At 41.4% G+C, this 18855-nt stretch overlaps 1 protein-coding gene across 2 annotated transcripts; it reads left to right on the top strand.

Annotated features, from left to right (window-relative positions):
* Window positions 1-106: 106 nt before the first annotated feature.
* On the top strand, window positions 107-18320 carry c1h4orf33 (chromosome 1 C4orf33 homolog). 2 transcript variants are annotated; one of them, XM_080194551.1, is made up of 7 exons: window positions 107-177; window positions 5750-5930; window positions 9739-9799; window positions 10288-10339; window positions 11615-11814; window positions 14807-14914; window positions 17978-18320. In XM_080194551.1, coding segments are annotated over exons 2-7 (603 nt in total). In that variant the 5' UTR covers window positions 107-177; the 3' UTR covers window positions 17979-18320. The 2 variants fall into 2 exon arrangements, with proteins under 2 accessions (XP_080050677.1, XP_080050668.1); XM_080194542.1 differs by having other exon boundaries at window positions 108-177; window positions 5730-5930; window positions 17978-18319.
* Window positions 18321-18855: the final 535 nt, after the last annotated feature.

Genomic DNA, 18855 nt, shown 5'->3' with positions numbered 1-18855 from the left:
TTTAAATCACCGCCCAACGGCTCACTGTTGCCTCCTGTTTAAACCTTCCGGGGGGAAAGAATAATCCCGACTCTGGTTCCGCCGGCGGACTGCCACCGCCCCCTCACCCGCCGGACTTCACCCTCCTCCCCAGTGGCACTCTGACTCGCAGAGTTTTTCAGAACAGTCTGATCAATTGTAAGTTGGTTAATCGATAAAGAAGTTCTCTGCTCAGTTGTAGGTTGGTCAGATGTGTGTGTGTAACTAAGTTTTTAAGTTTATTTGTTGTTATTTACTCTCTTGTCAGAGAGTTGGTGCAGACTCGATGGGCAAAAGAACCAAAGGTGGGCAGCACGGTGGCACAGTGGTTGGAGCTGCTGCCTCACAGCGCCAGGGATCCGGGCTGAATCTCGGCCCGTCTGTGTGGAGTTTGCACATTCGCCCCGTGTCTGCATGGGTTTCCTCCAGGTGCTCCAGTTTCCTGCCGTGCAGAAGGAAGCCATTCGTCCCATTGAATCTGCACCAACAACAATCCCCCCCAAACCCTATCCCCGTATCCCCACATATTTACTCTGCTAATCCACCTGACACCAAGGGGCAATTTGGCATGGCCAATCCATCTATACAGGAGGCAATGTCCTCTGTGCCTTTTTCCACCACGCGGAGGCGTTTCCTGTACGGGCTGCTGCTGCACACCTTCCACTACCGCATCCTTGCCCGTCGCCCGGATACACCTTGGCAGGCCTTGTTGCCGTCGGGCAGTGGAAGTCCCCAGTGGAGATCCCTCTACGGAGAGATCTGCCTGTATCATCTTGGGGACCTGGGGGTGGAGGGTGATGCATGCAGCGGTTCCATACAACCGTAGGTTATGCGGGCTCCCAAGATTGTCCCTTCTACGGCCTTGTGGAGTCCGTGGACCACATCTATGTTTCGTGTTATAGATTGCACTCCCTTTTTGATTTTCTGAAGCACCTTTTATTGATGTTTTGTTTGCATTTCAGTCCCATGCTCCTGATCTACGGACACCCGGTGCAGAGAGGGGAGGGGAGGGATGCCGACCTCCTCGTGAACCTACTCCTGGGCCTGGCGAGACGCGCCATCAACAGGTCCAGGCAGCGGGCGATCGATGGGGCCATCCATCCCGACTGTCTGCCCCTCTACCGCGGCTACGTTCGCGGCCAGGTGTCCCTGGAGAGGGAGCATGCGGTATCCATGGGCACAGTCGAGGCCCTCCATGCCCGTTGGGCACCGCAGGGGCTGAGGTGCCTTATAGACCCGGACAATCACATTTTGATTTGACGTGTCTTAAGTTTCCTTTGTACTTTTTGTTTCTGTTCGGGCCATTCCCCCTCCTTTTGGGGAGCCGCCCCCTTTTTCTTTGTCCGAATGTAATTTAAGTTTGTTTACTTGGTTTGACCCGAAAGAACGACCCGAAAGACACCCAAGATTGCCCCTTCTATGGCCTTGTGGAGTCCGTGGACCACGTCTATGTTTTGTGTTTTAGATTGCACTCCCTTTTTGTTTTCCTGAAGAACCTTTTATTGATGTTTTATTTGCACTTCAGTCCCATGCTCCTGATCTGTGGGCTAGTGTGGAGAGGGGCAGGTCGGGATGGTGACCTCCTCGTGAACCTGCTCCTGGGCCTGGAGAAACTCGCCATTTACAGGTCCAGGCAGTGGGCGATCGAGGGGGTCATCCATCCTGCGTGTCTGCCCCTCTACTGCGGCTACGTTTGTGGCCAGGTGTCCCTGGGGAGGGAGCATGTGGTGTCCACGGACGCAGTTGATGCCTTCCACTGAGACTGGGGTTCATTATAGAGTCCGATAATCACATTTTGATTTGATGTTTTAAGTTTCGTTTGTACTTCTGTTCGGGCTGTTGCCCCTCCTTTTGGGGAGCCTCCCTTTTTACTTTATCCCTGAGTTAATTTGAGTTGGTTTATTTGGTTTGCCCTAAAAGAGGCTTAAATAGGGGGCAGCAATGGGCCATTGAGTGATGATTTAAAAGCTCTGAGTCCAGCTGGGGTGGAGAAGAGCGCAGATGCGGTGGGGGAAGGGGTTAGTGGAGGGTGTGGGTGGCCCAGGCTGCCGGTGAATTGCTGTCAGCTGGCAGTGACACTGGATGATTGTTGTGTGTTTTGAAATTCTGGGATTAAGCTATGTGAGGCTCGCTTGGTGTCAGTTGCTCCGCTATCAGATCAGTGCCCACGAGCCGTGTGCCATTCGTCTCTAGGGAAGCCACCTCTTGCCTGCCCACACTGCAAACCACCCCCCCCCCCCCCCTCCCCGGGTCTCCAGAAAAGTTGCCCCTTATCCCCCCACCACCACTACCCCAGGTCCCTGGAACTGTGAGGCAGTATTGCTGACCACTGTGCTACCGTGTGCCACCCCCAGTTCTGTAGCAATTATGTTCTTCTTTCTATCACAATAAATGGTAAGCACCAAACCCTGGACATATGTCCTTATACACCAACTCCAAATACTGCTTTCCAGCATTTGCCACCTGAAACCTGAATTTCCTCAGCTATATGTGCGAATTCATAGGTGAACAACATGCAAATAAATACCAACTCTCCTGATGTTCTACATGTCTAAGTTGCAGTCTTGTCTTACTCCATGCCAATTTGCTGATTCATGTTCTCATGAGAGTGCCTTTGAATGCCTCTTTCATGTGGCTAACTCTCCCTTTCACAGTACTTGGTCTTTGGCTAATCAAAGCTGGAGCTATCTCTTTCTAAAGTTGTTTCCTTTTTCTTATCCAGTCCATTTTATATCATGGCAGTAGGTCTTGCTCATGAGCTGGAGGAGTTCTGAATCATGAAGCCGACCTGGTTGGACATGTCTTATGTGCCACAGGACATAGTGAGAACTTTCTACTGCTGTAGAAAATAAGGAAGACCAAAACACATTTCACATCTTCTCAGTGTAATTCTTAAGAAAGACTTGCATTTATGTAGCTTTTTCATGATCTCTTTACATTAATGAATTGCTCTGCAACCACTACTGTAATATAGATGTGGCAGCCAATTTTCACACAAGGTACCACAAATTGTGATAATGACCAGATAATCTGTGGAAAGATTGGTTAAGGGATAATTGTTGACTAGGATAACAGGAAGAAGCATTATCTTTGTTTCTCTCTTCTCAGATGCTGCCTGACTTGCTGAGTATTTCCTGTATTTTCTGATTTTATTTCAGATTTGCAAAACCCCTGGTATAATGCTTTTGTCATTAAACATGTGTCAGCTGTCCCTCAATTTGAAGATGACTTAACTCAGGATCACAAGTTTCTACCATGGATCTTCATAGATTCATAGAATCCGTACAGTAGAGAAGGCCATTCAGCCCATCGAGTCTGTACCAACCACAATCCTACCCATGCTCTATTCCTGTAACGCTACACATTCTTCCTACTAATCCCTCAGACACTAGGATCAATTTAGCACAGCCAATCAACCTAACCCACACATCTTTGGACTGTGGGAGGAAACCGGAGATCTGGAGGAAATCCACATAGACACGGGGAGAAAGTGAAACTCCACACAGACAGTGACCTGAGGCAGGAATTGAACCCAGGTCCCTGGCACTGTGAAGCACCAGTGCTACCACTGTGCCACTGTGTGCCCCTAATGTGACTGAACAAGCTGATTCTTTGGCCACATTAGGCAGGACTTCCCACAAGATGTTAGGATCCCGAGTGCAGAATCTGTTTCCTTTTCCTTTTCTGCCCTTCACTGCCACTGCTCTGCTTCATCATTGAGATGCTGTGACTCAGAATGTGGTGCAGCTTGTTGTCTTCACTTTGAATGATTGCTAGCAAGCTCTTCCCAGTAATTATGGTTAATGCTGCTACACTTCAAGGAGAGCTTCAGAGTGATTTTGAAGCTTTTCCTTGTCCTTCCCTGGAACATTGAGAGTTGATAAAACAGGACTTGGCAGGAGAGGCAGCTTTTGGCAATCTGAAAATAACATTCAGTCTACTGAAATTAATTTTGCAATTTATCCTGAATGCTTGTGGAACTGGCTTCAAGAAGGACAGTAGTGTTTGTGTGATGGTCCTTCCATTGTAGTCAGAGGATGCAGGGAAGGCATTGTTGATGGAACTTCTCCAGTGGTCTTCTGTGTCACTGATACACAGTCCAGGTCTCATTGCAGTACAGATGTATGATGACTATAACTGTTTTGCATCAGAACTTTGGTTGACTTGCGTAGGTCATTTGTGTCAAATACTGCCGTAATTCGGAGACAGCTCAGCTGGCGTAGCTGATCTTCTCTTCAAGTAGGCCTCTCAGGTGGCCAGTTGAGATAGATGGCTGCCAAGGAGCTGGAAGTGTTCAAAAAATTCCAGAGTTTCTCCTTCAACATGAATGGAAGGTGGAATATTTGTTGACCAGGTATGGGTTGATATGAGTTCTGGTTTGGCAACATTAAAGGATAGGTCAAGTTCCTTGTGCACAAAATTGAAGATATCAACAATGGTTTGCAAACCTGGTGCAGAATGAACAAACTGTAGAACATGGCCAGAATTTTACACTCCCATGGTGAGTTCTGAGGCAGGGGGAGCATGAAATGGCATGGATGGGATTCCCTCCTGGTTCTCACCTACATGATCTGGTAGCAATTTTACATTGAGCAGACAGGGCGATGGATGGGAAGCCTTCCCTTGCCTCATTTAAGGCCCCTAAGTAGCTAATTAAGGGGCTTCTCTTTGCCAGCCTCAATTTTTAGGCTGACAAGCAAGTGACAGTTCAGCAGTGGGGGGCAAAGCTGAACAAAAACAAAGTTTGATCATGGGCAGCCCTCTGATGATGCAGTGACATCCAGACCTCACTCCCACCTCCTCGTGATCCCCTCAGGTGTTCCCTATCCTCTCCCTCCAGCCTCTGCTGTAGGAAACACTTCATGTTCTCTTCCCCACCACGGGAATTCTGCCCTTGGTTTTAGAGTGTGGTGTGTCTGATCGGAGGACATCTATTTGTTTATATAGACTGTATAAGTGCTGTTAACATTAGAGAGAAGAGAAATTTTGTAACTCTATATAATTGGAAAAGGTATAGGTTTGGATGAAAGTGGCACAGTGGTCAGCACTGTTGCCTCACAGCGGCAGGGACCTGGGTTCAATTCCAGCCTCGGGTCGCTATTTCTGTGGAGTTTGCACATTCTCCCCGTGTCTGTGTGGGTTTGCTCCCACAGTCCAAGGATGTGTGGGTTAGGTAGATTGGCCATACTGAATTGACCCTAGTGGCAGGGGGATTAGCAGGATAAATATGGGGGGTTACGGGAATAGGGCCTGGATGGGATTGTGGTCTGTGCAGACTTGATGGGCCAAATGGCCTCCTTCTGCACAGTAGGTACTCTATGATTCTGTGAAGCTGTGCCGTATTATAATTAATCTTGTTTAATAAATGTTAAAAGTTCACCAGCAGCCCCCATAACTCTTCAATAGCTGCTCTCTACATTTGTAAATAAAGAATAAAAGGTAGGATCCAACATGCCTAGTTTCACCCCAAACTCAGACATGTCCAGCATTTGTCTGAACTTGCATGAGAAGATAAGAGTTAAATTTCCCCAGTTCTTGGTTAGGTCACCGGATGAAGCAACCAGCAGATTAATATCCAATACATTGAGCTATGCCATTATTGGGTAGCTTACATAGACTACTTACCAGTTTTTAATTTAGTTGTCATACATATATTTTTTAAAGTTTGACCTGCACTAAATCAAGCAATGAAGTAAAACTTCTTTTTTCAGTCCACTGAAATATTATCCAGATGATGTTTACAATTACAAAAACGTGGGATAGTTCACCAGTGACCCACAGGGGGATGTCGCTGTCATTTAAACCAGATGATGAAGGTTTGCTAATGGAGGTAGAGGGGCCTTTCTTCAATGATCCTTCAGCTCCAGTTGGTGAAAGAGGGAAACCTCACAACCAGTTGTGGGATTTTGAAGGTACAGTAAGTGCTAATTTTGTGAAATATGACTTTCAAAATGTAAACACCTAGCTAACAGTGGGAATAAATGTTAATTCACTCCTTTTGTGTCCAAGCTGCAGATTTTAGTTTTAATGTTAAATATTCCTTTCTCTTTGCTGTCCTCACAAAACTTTGGCCTTATTTTCAAACAAACTAGCAGAGAACACTCCCCAGTATTCACCCCTTTTCCCTGTTCTGTCACTCTAAGCAGTGACATAGCTGGGACAGTCACTGAATATTATTGCAGGAGATGGAAGGCACTGGAAAGTATACCAGAACAATATTGATGGATTCCTCTTTGATTACTATCTGTATTCCCACTGTACTGTTCAGAATTTCTCCAAATGTGCATGTTACGTGGAAGTCAATGTATATGGTAATCATAGAAAGGAAACATCAACCAAGAGCTCTATGGCATATCATCACAATAATATGCAATAGTATTCACGTCATTTGGTATGTTTTTAGTTACGTCTAGTTTTATTTCTTTGTGCTGTTTTATACTCATCCTGCTCCAACTCTAACTTAACCTTGTTGCATGTGAGTAATATAGTAAGGTGGAATTTCGCAAAACGTAATATATTTTGCAGCGACTGGAAAAGAAAGCACAAAAATGACAATAAGATTCTGATATTGAGGGAGATTTTGAGTCACGGAAATTGTGAGTAGAACCTGTTCATACAGTCATGGAAGCAAACACGTGAGAACTGATATAGGGGAACAGACCAAGGAGCAGGTATTGATATCAAAGTTCAGATAATGTGGAAGATTTCCAATCACATGTATGAAAAAAATTCCATCCCCTCTTTCTCTGCCATCCTGCTGTCCAATAACCAACAATGCTGGGGTTCAACCCTTCAATATAACTTCTTTGCCAGTTCTGTCTCTTGTCAGGTTTAATTCCTGAATCTTTCATGTTCTGCATAATAGCTTGTCAAATAATATTCATTGTACTACATTATTACAAAATTTAACTTCCATGATCTCTTACAATAAGGACAGTGTATATATTTAAATCTTTACTAATCTTTGTTTATCAATGTTACATTTTGAGGACATTAATATTAACATATGTTGTTCAGTAAAGTCTTCATGTTTCAGTAAAGAATTGATCTTCCAATAGAACTTAGAGAAAAACACCTCATTGTTTAATAATGCCTTCCAGTGGAGCAGAATGTTTTGCATATGCACAAATCTTTTTTACTCCTTAGGAAAATGTTGGTGACTGCAGTTTTTTGTGATATGATTGATAATATGTGGTATTAGCAGATTTCTGCCAGCAAAGTAACATTGGTAATCAAAGAGACCACACTTGATATTAAAGCATTGCTGAAGTTAATTAAACTTGTGAGAATTTGTGTGTAGCTTTAGTCAAGATTACTTATCTATACAATATTTCCGGATTCAGGTGGCACTATAAACTTAGGAAATACGCACTTCTGGACTAACCGTCAGAATGTGATAGAGTTCATGATCTATTTGTTAGATTTATGATAGTTAGATCTATGATAATTAGATTAAATATGTACTTGTATTGCAAACCCAAGGCAAAAAAAATGACTGATATTGAACATTATAGGCCATCACAAGTAAGATATAATATTTACCAATGATATTATAAAACCTAAATAAGAAACAGGCTTTGTTTGTTCTTCTTTCGTCAAATTCTTTGGTTCACGTTTTATTTTATTCTGTTTCAAACAATATTTGCTAAAAGTGCAATAATTGTATTTATTCTTCTTTGTCTATGTACTTTCTGCATTTGCATGCAGGTTTTGATTCAAATTCCAGGCAGGATCTTCTAATGTACCTTATTGAGGTCAAGAGGGCTATTTCCAGCTCATTGTGTTTGTTAACAACACTTAATTGTACCTTCATGTGAATTGCTGCCATACTTTTCGAGCAGTGGAAAAATTGATTTGCATATTTATTGTAATCATGCTGGATGAATAGCAGATAGAATTGCAATGCAGCTTTCCCATCTGTAATGTGTTCATCAACTATTCTGCTTTTATTTATAATGGAAAGAATTTTATCACCATTGCTTAACATAAAGAGGTAAGCTCAAAGCAAAAAACAATTTAACATTTAGTTATTGAGTGGACTTATCTCCAAGAAAAAGCTTTGCCACTGTATTGTGTCAGTCCAAATCTGGAGCTTTATTAGGATGTATATTTGGGGTGAACAGCTTGCCATTTCTACTTAAATGAAGGTTGGTCCTTAAAATTGATCACAACTTCCACTGCACCTCTAGTTGGCTTTCCACCAAAATGATAAAGCACCCCTTCATATATAAAACAGGAAGTAGTGAAATTACAAGAGTCAATGTTAATCAAGGGATGTGTACACATAGATGCACTTACTGACCATCTTTTTGAAAGTTTGGAAGAAAGTGCAAGGCTGGCTAGTCAAGATTTGTTTCACTTCAGACAGTTGGTTTTCTTTTCACCTAACTACACTGATACCTGTGAATTATAATTCCACTGATGCTGGCCACCTGGTCCCTTAGCTGTCTCACCTGGCTGGGTATTGTTCCAATGTGAACATAGAAGCTAATGAACGCTAATAGGAATCACAACCAAATGAATCCAATACTCTCGCCACATCTATGTACATTTACCTATGCTCAGTCACTGCAATGGGAACATTGGTCTGTACTCCCTTCAGCAAGGCAGAGGCACTGATGCCATTTGTAACAGCCCTCCTGTTGGTTCACTTGCAATTGTTAATAGATACTCCTACTTTCCTATTCACTGCCTGATTCAGTACTTGAAAAATAAAGAAGCAAAAACAGAAAGTATTAGAAACACTCAGCAGGTCAGGCAACATTTATCAAGACACTGTTTCAAGAGTGTGACTTGTAAAAATGTCATCTCGCATTAAATTTCCTCCGTGAGTTTCATGAAGTTGCTGCATTTGCACATACATTGGCCATTAAATTTGCCACAGAACGTTAAGTTCAGTAACAGCTTGATAACTGTTAAGGATGACAATCAACTCCAGCCCTGAAAGTGGAAAAGTTAAAAGTGTGGAGTCTTACTCTTACATGTAATTAATTAGTTTTGGAGATTTTAAAAATATAATATTTAAAGAATGTTTCTTTTCCTTACTGTCTGCTTTTTCTCTCTTACATCGAATCCCTTCAGTGCAAAAGGATGCCATTTGGTGCCTTGTGTCTGCATCAACCCCAATCCCACGCAGGCCCTATCTCCTTAACCCCACTTATTTACCCTAGCTAGTCACTAAGGGGCAATTTTTAGCATGCCCAATCTACCTAACCCCCACATCTTTGGAATACGGGAGGCAACCGGAGCCCCCAGAGGAAACCGACATAGACATGGGAAAAATGTGCAAACTCCACACAGACTCCTGGGTCCCTGGCGCTATAAGGCAGCAATGCTAACCACTGTGCCACTGTGTTACCCCTTAATCCAATCTTTCTTTCCCCACCTTCATTTTTCTTTCTAAACCCTGTTGATTTTGTTGCTCACTAAGGTCCCATTCCCAGACAACCTGCTATTAGTTTACACTTTCAGGACAAAAGCACTTTAGGCTGAAGAATGTAGTAAAATATCTAACTAATCATACTGAAATAACATGCCCTGCTTCGGAATTTTTTTTAAATGGGTGACTGTGGAAACTGGGGGCTCTGGACACTGAATAAAACTCCTGCCTCCAAAGTTGACGTCATGCCAAAAAACAGCTTTGGTAGTTTAGGAAAGTAGCATGATAATTTGAAAATTGTTTCCTAAGACCTTAAGCTTTTCATATTTCATGTTTAACAGTTGTAGAAGCATTTTTCTTGAATAGCAGCAAAGAACTGTACCTTGAAGTGGAACTTTGCCCGTAAGTATTGGAAAATTTCTTCATCACTCTTTAACGCAGTAGATTGTTTAAAATCTCTATGTTATAAAACATGCATTCTTTGTCATAATATTTTACAATCCCTAATATTCCATCAAAATCCTTTTGGTATGCACCTAAGCTTTAGTTAGTTCATTTGGTTAAAATATATACATGTACCGTAAGTCAAAGGTATTTTGTTGCCTAGACTTACTTATTCATGCCCCTCTGTTTGAAACTGTTTTTCTTTTTTTTAAAGTTCCTCATCTCATGCACTGGTCTTACTAGCTGTTGCTGATAATTTGTGAAAAAAAAGTCTTAAATTGTCTTTCCTCCCTCTAAGGAAGTGTTTCCTCTGGGCAAAATAGTTGCTTCAGAACTCTAGTCCCGTTCTTTTTCCATGTCAGCCTTGCTTCATAGTGTCCAGTTTCTTCTTGTGTTGTAGTTTGGTTTCAGAATTAACATCATCCTCTCTGTTTTACCGTTGTTAGACATGGACAACACTTAGTACTATTGCTTGCTGGGAAAAGAAAAGCATGGAAGGTAAGTTATTACAGAAAATATTTGATGATTCGTATTATAGCTGTTGACTAGCAAATTGGTTTATTTATAAAGCTTGCATGCATAAATCCTCCTTACAAGTTCTATGACCCTGAAATTCCACAGGGACTTTGCTGACATCCCATGGTAAGTTTGGTATGAGTTCAGAGGAACTTGTGAATAAATGGTATAAATGAATGTTGATGCAGATTTTCTGAGCATTTGCCTAATGTGCTGTACTTGCAGTGGAAGGCTGAAAGAACATGTAGGGAGTTTCAGAACCTAGATTCTTAATGGGTGAGTTTTGTGGTAATCAAGATGAGCTTCTTTGGTGCTGCCAAACTGTACATTTTCACCACTGTGGCAGATTGCCAATGAGCAGCAAGTGTAGGAAAATATAAAGCTATTCATTATAAGGTGTGTTTAGGATATCTCCAACCACTATCTTCTGTGATTCACTTTTTTTTTACAAGTTAGAATAAAGTCTCCTAGCCTTTGTCAAGATGTGTAGGGTATTCCTGGCAACGTGTCAATGTTTGCAAGGCATCCCCAGTAACATGTCCATGTTGTTACAATTATGAAGTTATTAAGATCATTTTATTTTGGGGCTGCAGCTTTAAGTTTAGGGTAAATGAAGAGGATCATATGTCCTGTTTTGAAGTCTGCCTCAAGGAAGTCTGAGTGGTTTGATTGTTATAAGATGTGGCATTTTAAAACCAAAGAGTCATCAAATGTTCAAGGGATTTTCTATCCCATTCCAACCTCAGAAGAGCAGTCTCTTCCCTGATAGTACTAGTGTGACATTTTACACATCAACTGGCCTTTGGGCTTTCTGACTGAGACTGTCACTTAACACTGAATAATAGGGGCTGCTGTCTTATGTTGACCAAGACCTGGAATTTTGTATTCCTGAGACCCTCACAGACAGCAGGAGGAGACTAAGTTCTATCCAATAAGGCTGGATGCAAGTTAAACACAGATGTCTGGGCAAAAAGACAATTTTCTCATTTCTATCCTATTTCCCAGCTACAGTTTCCACCTCTCTTAATGCACCTTCAGTTGCATTTATAGAAGTGTTTACCCTGATTGGGCTTTAACTACTATAGGTCATGTTGTTTCTCATTTTGAATATTTGTCTACATGTTAATTATTACTTTCACTTTATTTGCTGATAGAATTTTTAAGATTCAGATTTTAACAGTGCATTTGCAACTGCATTCCTAGATTAGTTTAGGACTCAAAAACGTGAAACTATTAATTGTTTTTCCTTCACATTAGAAAGAACTTGATTTAAAATATGACTGTACAATTCGCGAACGAAACTGGGAAGGCAAAGCACTTCTCCCTTGGAGCTATTTCCCCCCTGGCATTGACAAATTTAATGCCTATGCAATTCATGGCTCTGGCGATAACAGAGCTTATGAGGCTCTATACCCCATACCGAAAGAACAATTAAAGAAGGGGCAACAACCTGACTTGTAAGTACAAAGATTTATTGGTTATTTGTCTTTCTGTCTGCAGTATCTAAATATTTGATTAGGCTGAAAATCTTTATGCTCGGAGCACACATTGAGTTACGAGATGCCACAGACCAAATGTTTGACCTTTACATTGATCAAATCTAGTAGAGGAAACTACAATGAAATTTTTCCCTTTAATGTGATCAGGTGCCTTCCTGCTACAAAATAAATTATGTATACCCCAAAGCAGTAGACAATTGGTGTAGTAGTTCCTCCTATGTTTTATAAAAGGATGCACAGAATTTTGAAGCACATTTTATTAGCTCCGATTAAAGTGCCATGATTTCACTCTTCATAATCGTAATACTTTTCATTTATATTTCCTTATTCAACTTATCCAATTGTCACTTGGAAAATAGGCTTTAAATTTTATACTTGGACATCTAGGCATATATTTTTAGCTTATTTTATATTTGATGGTATTTTCAATGTAAGGCATCTTGAGGCAAGGTTGTGTAAACTCCATGTTGTGAATTGCATCCAATCAAACATTGGTGGTGCTGATCCCAAACTGCTGTGGTGCCCCAGAGGGCTAGGATGTTTGCACTTATAATTTGCCCTGCAGTAAGTTATCTGATCCCATGCCATTTATGGACATCGGATGCTAATCCATAGGACAGCAGAAAATAAGAGGCTGGGATTTTCCAGTCCTGCCAGTGTTAGGTATCATTGCGGGCTGCTCTCCATAGAGCAGACTGCTCTATGGAGAGCAGCCAAAAGTCAATCAAACCGGAGAATTCTGCTGACAGAAATGCTGTGTTGTTTTCACACACCCATTTACAGCTTATTGGAGTCATACAGAGGGGATTTTCTGGCCTCCTGGCGGTGTGTTTCTTGGGAAGCCATGGCAGGTGTTCATCATCAGTGGGAACAGAAGATCCCGCTAGCCTGAACAGCCAGAATATTCCGGCCATAGAGCTTTACAGCACAAAAAGAGATCCTTCAGCTTATTGTATCTACACTGGTCATTAAGCACCTATCTATTCTAATCCTATTTTCCAGCACTTGGTCCATAGCATTGTACACTACGTCGTTTCAAGTGGTTATCTAAATACCTCTTAAATGTTCCTGCCTCTATCACCCTTTCAGGCAGTGAGTTCCAGATTCCCACCATCCTCTAGGTGAAAAAGATTTTCCTCAAATCCCTTCTAAATCTCCTGCCCCTTACCTTAAACCTATGTCCCCTGGCTATTGACCCCTCTACTAAGAGGAAAAGTTGCTTTTTTTCTACCCTATCTATGTCCCTCGTAATTTTATACACCTCGATGAGATCCTCTCTCAGCCTTCTCTGCTCTAAGGAAAACGACCCCAGCTTAACCAGCCTCTCTTCATAGCTGATATACTCCAACACAGGCAACATCCTGGTGAATCTCCTTTGCCTCTCTAGTGCAATCGCACTTATGCGGCATTCACCTGATGAAGGAGCGGGTGCTCTGAAAGCTCATGCTACCAAATAAACCTGTTGGACTTTAACTTGGTGTTGTGAGACAACTTACTGTACTTATTATTAAGTAATACTTAGAGACCACTCCTTAAATGAGTGGTGTGAGGAGATTTTCAAAAGTGGGAGGAAGATAACTTAAAGACATTAATTGGCTGATGATAATTGAGGAGAAACACAAGTTAGGCCGATATATGAAATTAAATGAAATATTGCTGCCCTGCAATTCAACATTTGCTTATTCGAGCAATTAGGAAAAGGCACAATCTAAAATTTTGAAACTAAAGGGATCACTTGTAGAATATGATACTGGTTAAAACATCTTCCAGAATTTTCTTTCCATTTTGTTGGATTAAAATTACCATTACAAGGCCATGACATAAGGTTTTGTAATATATTACATTACTATTGAAATAATAAAGCCTGCAGATATTCACAAATATTTGTTATGAGTAGATGAAAGCTAGTTACAGCTTGCAGAGATACCATTTTGATACAATCAGTCGTTGACCTTGCCCATTGTGATTGCACGCAAAAAGAGCTGTAAGTTAAAGGCTAAGTAGGTTTTCCATGCTCTACCAGATTGTGACAATTGTTTAAAGAATCAGTTTCACCTTTTCCACTTGGGAATAGCTAAATGATTATATTGTAGTGACAAATTTACTCAATTAAATTCTTGAAACAAGCAACTCTTTACTAAGTCTCAGGTTGTTCCTAAGTTAACATTGATGTGATAATTTTTCTATTTTTTTGTTTTGTTGATCCCAGCTTTTTCATTGAAAAATTCATAGTCCTTTGATGCACCAAACTTTGCTCCAGTGCTAAAAGTGCCAGTGCAAGGGATGAGATAAAGGAAAGGAACAAAATATTTACTCTTGTCGGGAGGAGAATAACTCAAAGCAAATGAGATTGTTACCAACAAACATCCAGTAGTGAATTTGGGTAAATTCAGAAGAAACTTACTTATCCAAAGAATGTAGAACTCATTACCACTTGGAGTGATTAAAATGAATACATTTAAGGGGAAGTTAGACAAGTGTATGAAGGAGAAGGGAGTGGGATTTGTGAAGATGGATTTAGATAAAGAAGAATTGGAGAGGAATGAGTAGAACATAAACATTGAACTGGTTGGACCAAATGGCCTGTTAATCCCATGTGATCCTCTGTAATAAGCATAAAAAATAATCTAACCTTTTGCACTACAAAAAATTGGTGTAACTTCTAAAAACACAAAGAAACCACTCCTCCATTAACACATTGAGCGGGATTTTCCAGTCACATTCGCCTTGAAACCGGAAAATCCAGCCTTAGGTCAATGGACTTTTCCACCGCCCGTCCCTTGTACGCTACAATTTCCATGGCGGGCAGGACGGTTATTTCTCATTTGTATATTATTTAATTTTGGTTTTCTTCCCACGTACAGTGTTACTTTTATTTTTAACATGTTAAATTACTTAGCATTTTCTTATACAATTTCTAGAATATTATTGAATTGCTTTTCTGTCTTAGTCATCGCTTGGAATATTTCGAGGATTTCAGCTTGAATTCAGTTATGGGAAAGCAATGGGAACAGCCCCAGTCTGAACTATGGAAGTCTGCCCCTGGGATCAAGCAGTGGTTAGCTTGCCTTGATTGCTGTTTTTGTCTTTCAAATCTTGGTATACATAATCTGAGGCTTATATTTTTTTCTGTTCAGCAGACTATTCATTGACCATTTTCAAATGAGCTATTTGCAGATGAGGAGATTTTGGAAGGACTATGTAATATAATCTTTGACATGATGTATAAACTTATTACCCACCAACATTCTGGCCTGAAACGCTAATTTGTATCAGATGGAAACAAACCATACATCCTATACAAGAAAAATATGGGAATCTGATGGGTACATTAGATTAGTCTTTTGTTCTTGGAATTGTTTTATGTTCACTACCACCAGCACGTAATTCAAGACATGGTGCTGTACTGCTAATCACTCATTATTCTGGCAGAATTTTCCAATTCTCTCATATCGAGGGTGATTATGGAAAACACTAGAATAGAAAAGAGAAAATTAATCCTACCAAAGAAAACAATCATTTCTGTTTCTTTCCATTGTTGAAGTGTAATTATCGCTCCAAAAATAAGGAGAATTCCAGTCAGGCTCCAGTCAGTGCCCTGCTGTCTCGCTGACATATAACTATCAACTTCCTGTCGTGAAAAGAAAGTTGTTCCTTCAGAAACTATCTACAACAGGCATTATTAGCTGAGCGATTCCTTAGAACTAGGACTGCAATCTGCAAAAAAGAATGGTATTTAATGGAATCCACTGGAGTAAGCATAATGGAGAGATTGGTAGAGAGCAGTGTGGAAATAGCCCCAGTCTGAACTGTGGAAGGCTGCCCTGGGACAAAGATGTCATGAGCTTGGTGTGAGCTGGAAACCTGTGCAGGAATACACACATCAAGCTTCGTGTGTCAGAGAATTTTTTCCAATTAAGTTGAGGGTAGAAAGGGCCTGATGTGGAATCCTGCCCCTGGTGGTGGGATACTATTGACCAGAAACTCAGTGGGATTACCCATAAAAAACATATAAACACTGTGGCTTCAAGAACAAGTCAGAGGCTAGGAATCCTGTGGTGAATTGTCTCCTGACTCCCCAAAATCTGTCCACAATCTACAAGGCACAAATCAGAAGCCTGATGGGATACTCTCTCCTTGCCTGGATGAGTTCAACTCCAACAGCACCCGAGAAGCTTGACAACGTCCAGAACAAAGAAGCCCACTTGATTACGCCCGCCCATAAATATTCACTCCTTCCACAATCGACATACAGTAGCAGCAGTATGTACCATCTACAAGATGCACTGCAGGAATCCACTGAGGCTGCTTAGACACACCTTCCAAACACATGACCACCACAACCTGGAAGGACAAGGGCAGTAGATACATGGGAACATCATCACCTGCAAGTTCCCCTCCAAGCCATGCATCATCCTGACTTGGAAATATATCAGTGTTCTTTCATTGTTTGTGTGTTAAAATCCTGGAACTCCCCAACAGTACAGTGGATGTTCTCACACCATGTGGACTGCAGTTGTTCAAGAAAGCAGCTTGCCACCACTTTCTCAAAGGAAATTAGGAATGAGCATAGATGCTAGCCTAGCCAGTGACACCCACACCTCTTGAATTAATTTTTTTAAATGAGCCACTTGAGCAGTTATCCTTCAGCCCACCAGAATTTATTAGTTGAAGGTTGCTCAGGCATTTAACGGGACCCAAACAGTTCTTCCGTATGTCTTGAAGTCTGTCTAGTTTATCGGAGGGAACTTAAATCGCAACGTGCCTTCCCCATGGAAGTGAAGCAGCTCTCTACATGTTCTCTAACTATCGGAGGGGAGGTGGGGGACGTCTGTCACTGGCACTAAATCCAGGCCAATGTTTCCACTGATCAGGAATAAAAACAGAAAATGTTGGAAATACCCAGCAGTTGTGGTATGCATCTGAGGAGAGAGAAACAATAAATCATTCCAATGAGAGGTCACTGACTTGAAACATGAACTCTGCTTCTCCCTCTCCAGATGTTGCCAGACCTGCTGAGTGTTTTCTGTTCATCTTTCAAATTCCAGCATCCACAGTATTTTACTGCTGCTTCAATAAACGATTCTGACTGTGAGAAAATTCTGAGCCACTGTAATCATAGAATCCCTAAAGTAAAGAAGGAGGCCATTTGGGCCATCAAGTCTGTACCACCCAAAGTCCCACCCAGGCCTTATTCCTGTAACCCTCATTTATGCTGTTAATCCCCCTGACACTCGGGTAAATTTAGCATGGCCAATCAACCTAACCCTAATCTTTGGACTGTGGGAGGAAATTGGAGCACCCAGAGGAAACCCATGCAGACACAGGGAGAACCTGCAAAAACTCCACACCGTTACCCAAGGCTGGAATTGAACCCGGGTTCCTGACGCTGTGAGGCAGCAGTGCTAACCACTATGCCACCGTGCCGAGAGATTTTAATTGCAAGTGTGATATGCAGGAAAGCTGAACGTTTTAATTGGTTAAACATCTGCAGTGTCCAAGTACATACCAGTGTTTCCCTTAGCATTAACACTTGCCAAGCTACATGTACTTTTTTCTTGTTGGGGTACTCTTTACCAGAATCATGCCCATTCCATACCATGGTTTGCTAACCAAACAAAACAATAATACAAATGTCTTTTCCAATATTGCTGCTCAGTCTAATAAGTGCAACATAGCTATGGATGATCATTTTGCTGAACATCTCCACTGAATCTGCATTCTTTGTCTCACCTCAGTCTTCTACCATGTTCCAGTGAAGCTCAACATGAGATTGAGGAACTGCCTCTCAATTTTTACACTAGGCAGATTGCAGCCTTCTAACCTTTTAATATTGAGATAACAGCTTTAGATCTTAATTGTCGCTACTGCTTCTATTTTCTTTTGGATGTTTTGTAACTGTTCACAAGTCTTCTGGACTGATCTATGTGTTTACCCCATTATCATCTCCTTTTTGCCGCACTATCTCATCCTTGTTGTTATTTAGTCACTGTTCTGCTTTGCCCTAATCACAGGGTCTCCTTTCTCTCTACTTGCTTAAAAGCTGTTCATCACCAGCATCTTCCAGTTTCCTATGAAAAGCCATCAACCTGAATTCCTAACTCTGTTTCTGTCTTCACAGATACTGCCCGAGCTGTTGAGGGTTCCTGCGTTTACTTCAGATTCCCAGCATCCGCAGTATTTTGCCATTGTTCCATGTAGTATAAGTGTTTGTAGTACAATCTGTACAAAAGGAATTCGGGGAACACTGTCACTTTTGTACAGGAAATGTTTGTTTCAGCTGGCACAAGCCAATACATTTACATGAATATATTAATAAAAGCAAGACCTGCAGCATAAAAGACTGCCAAGTACAATGGAGCATTCCAGAAATTGTATGTATTATGACAAGGAGGGTGAAAATGTGAAATGCTAAACAAAAAAGTGAATACAAATAAAATATTTAATTCAATAACCTAGCATTGCACCAGTAGGTAACAGACTATCCTGTAGTTCAAAATATATGCATGTTACTTTACTGTGTTATCAAATTCTCTGTGATGGTGTGTTACGGATCACTCAAGGTGTCCGAGTTGCTGTGGCAACACACATTTTAGATGCATATTGCAGTCTGGAGCTATGATTAGTAATGGTAGAGGTTCCCACTTTCATTCCATCACATGACTTCCCAGAACACTGCCATTGGCCTGTGCTGGTAAGATTTGCAGGTTTATATTCAACCTGTTTGGCCGTACTAAAAATGCACCTTCCTTGGACATCAAGTATTGGTGTAGGACTTGAACCGAGAGCTTTCAGTCTGAGAGGCAGGGATGCTTCCCACTGTACTGCCAGACCTCAATTTCCCTGTACCCTATAGTAAAACAGAAACTTTAAAAGTGAAGAATAAATGTTGTAGCACAATTTTCCCTGAGTACTTCAGATATGAAAGTGGTGGCCATGATAGAGATTTATAGCATGGAAACAGGCCTTTCGGCCCAACTTGTCCATGCTGACCTTTTG

The sequence above is a fragment of the Carcharhinus amblyrhynchos genome, chromosome 1 (genome assembly GCF_965287045.1).
Source record: "Carcharhinus amblyrhynchos chromosome 1, sCarAmb.v2.hapA, whole genome shotgun sequence".
In the NCBI taxonomy this organism is placed as follows: domain Eukaryota; kingdom Metazoa; phylum Chordata; class Chondrichthyes; order Carcharhiniformes; family Carcharhinidae; genus Carcharhinus; species Carcharhinus amblyrhynchos.
The sequence above is the reverse complement of the archived record's forward strand: the minus strand, read 5'-3'. Positions and strand labels throughout refer to the sequence as shown.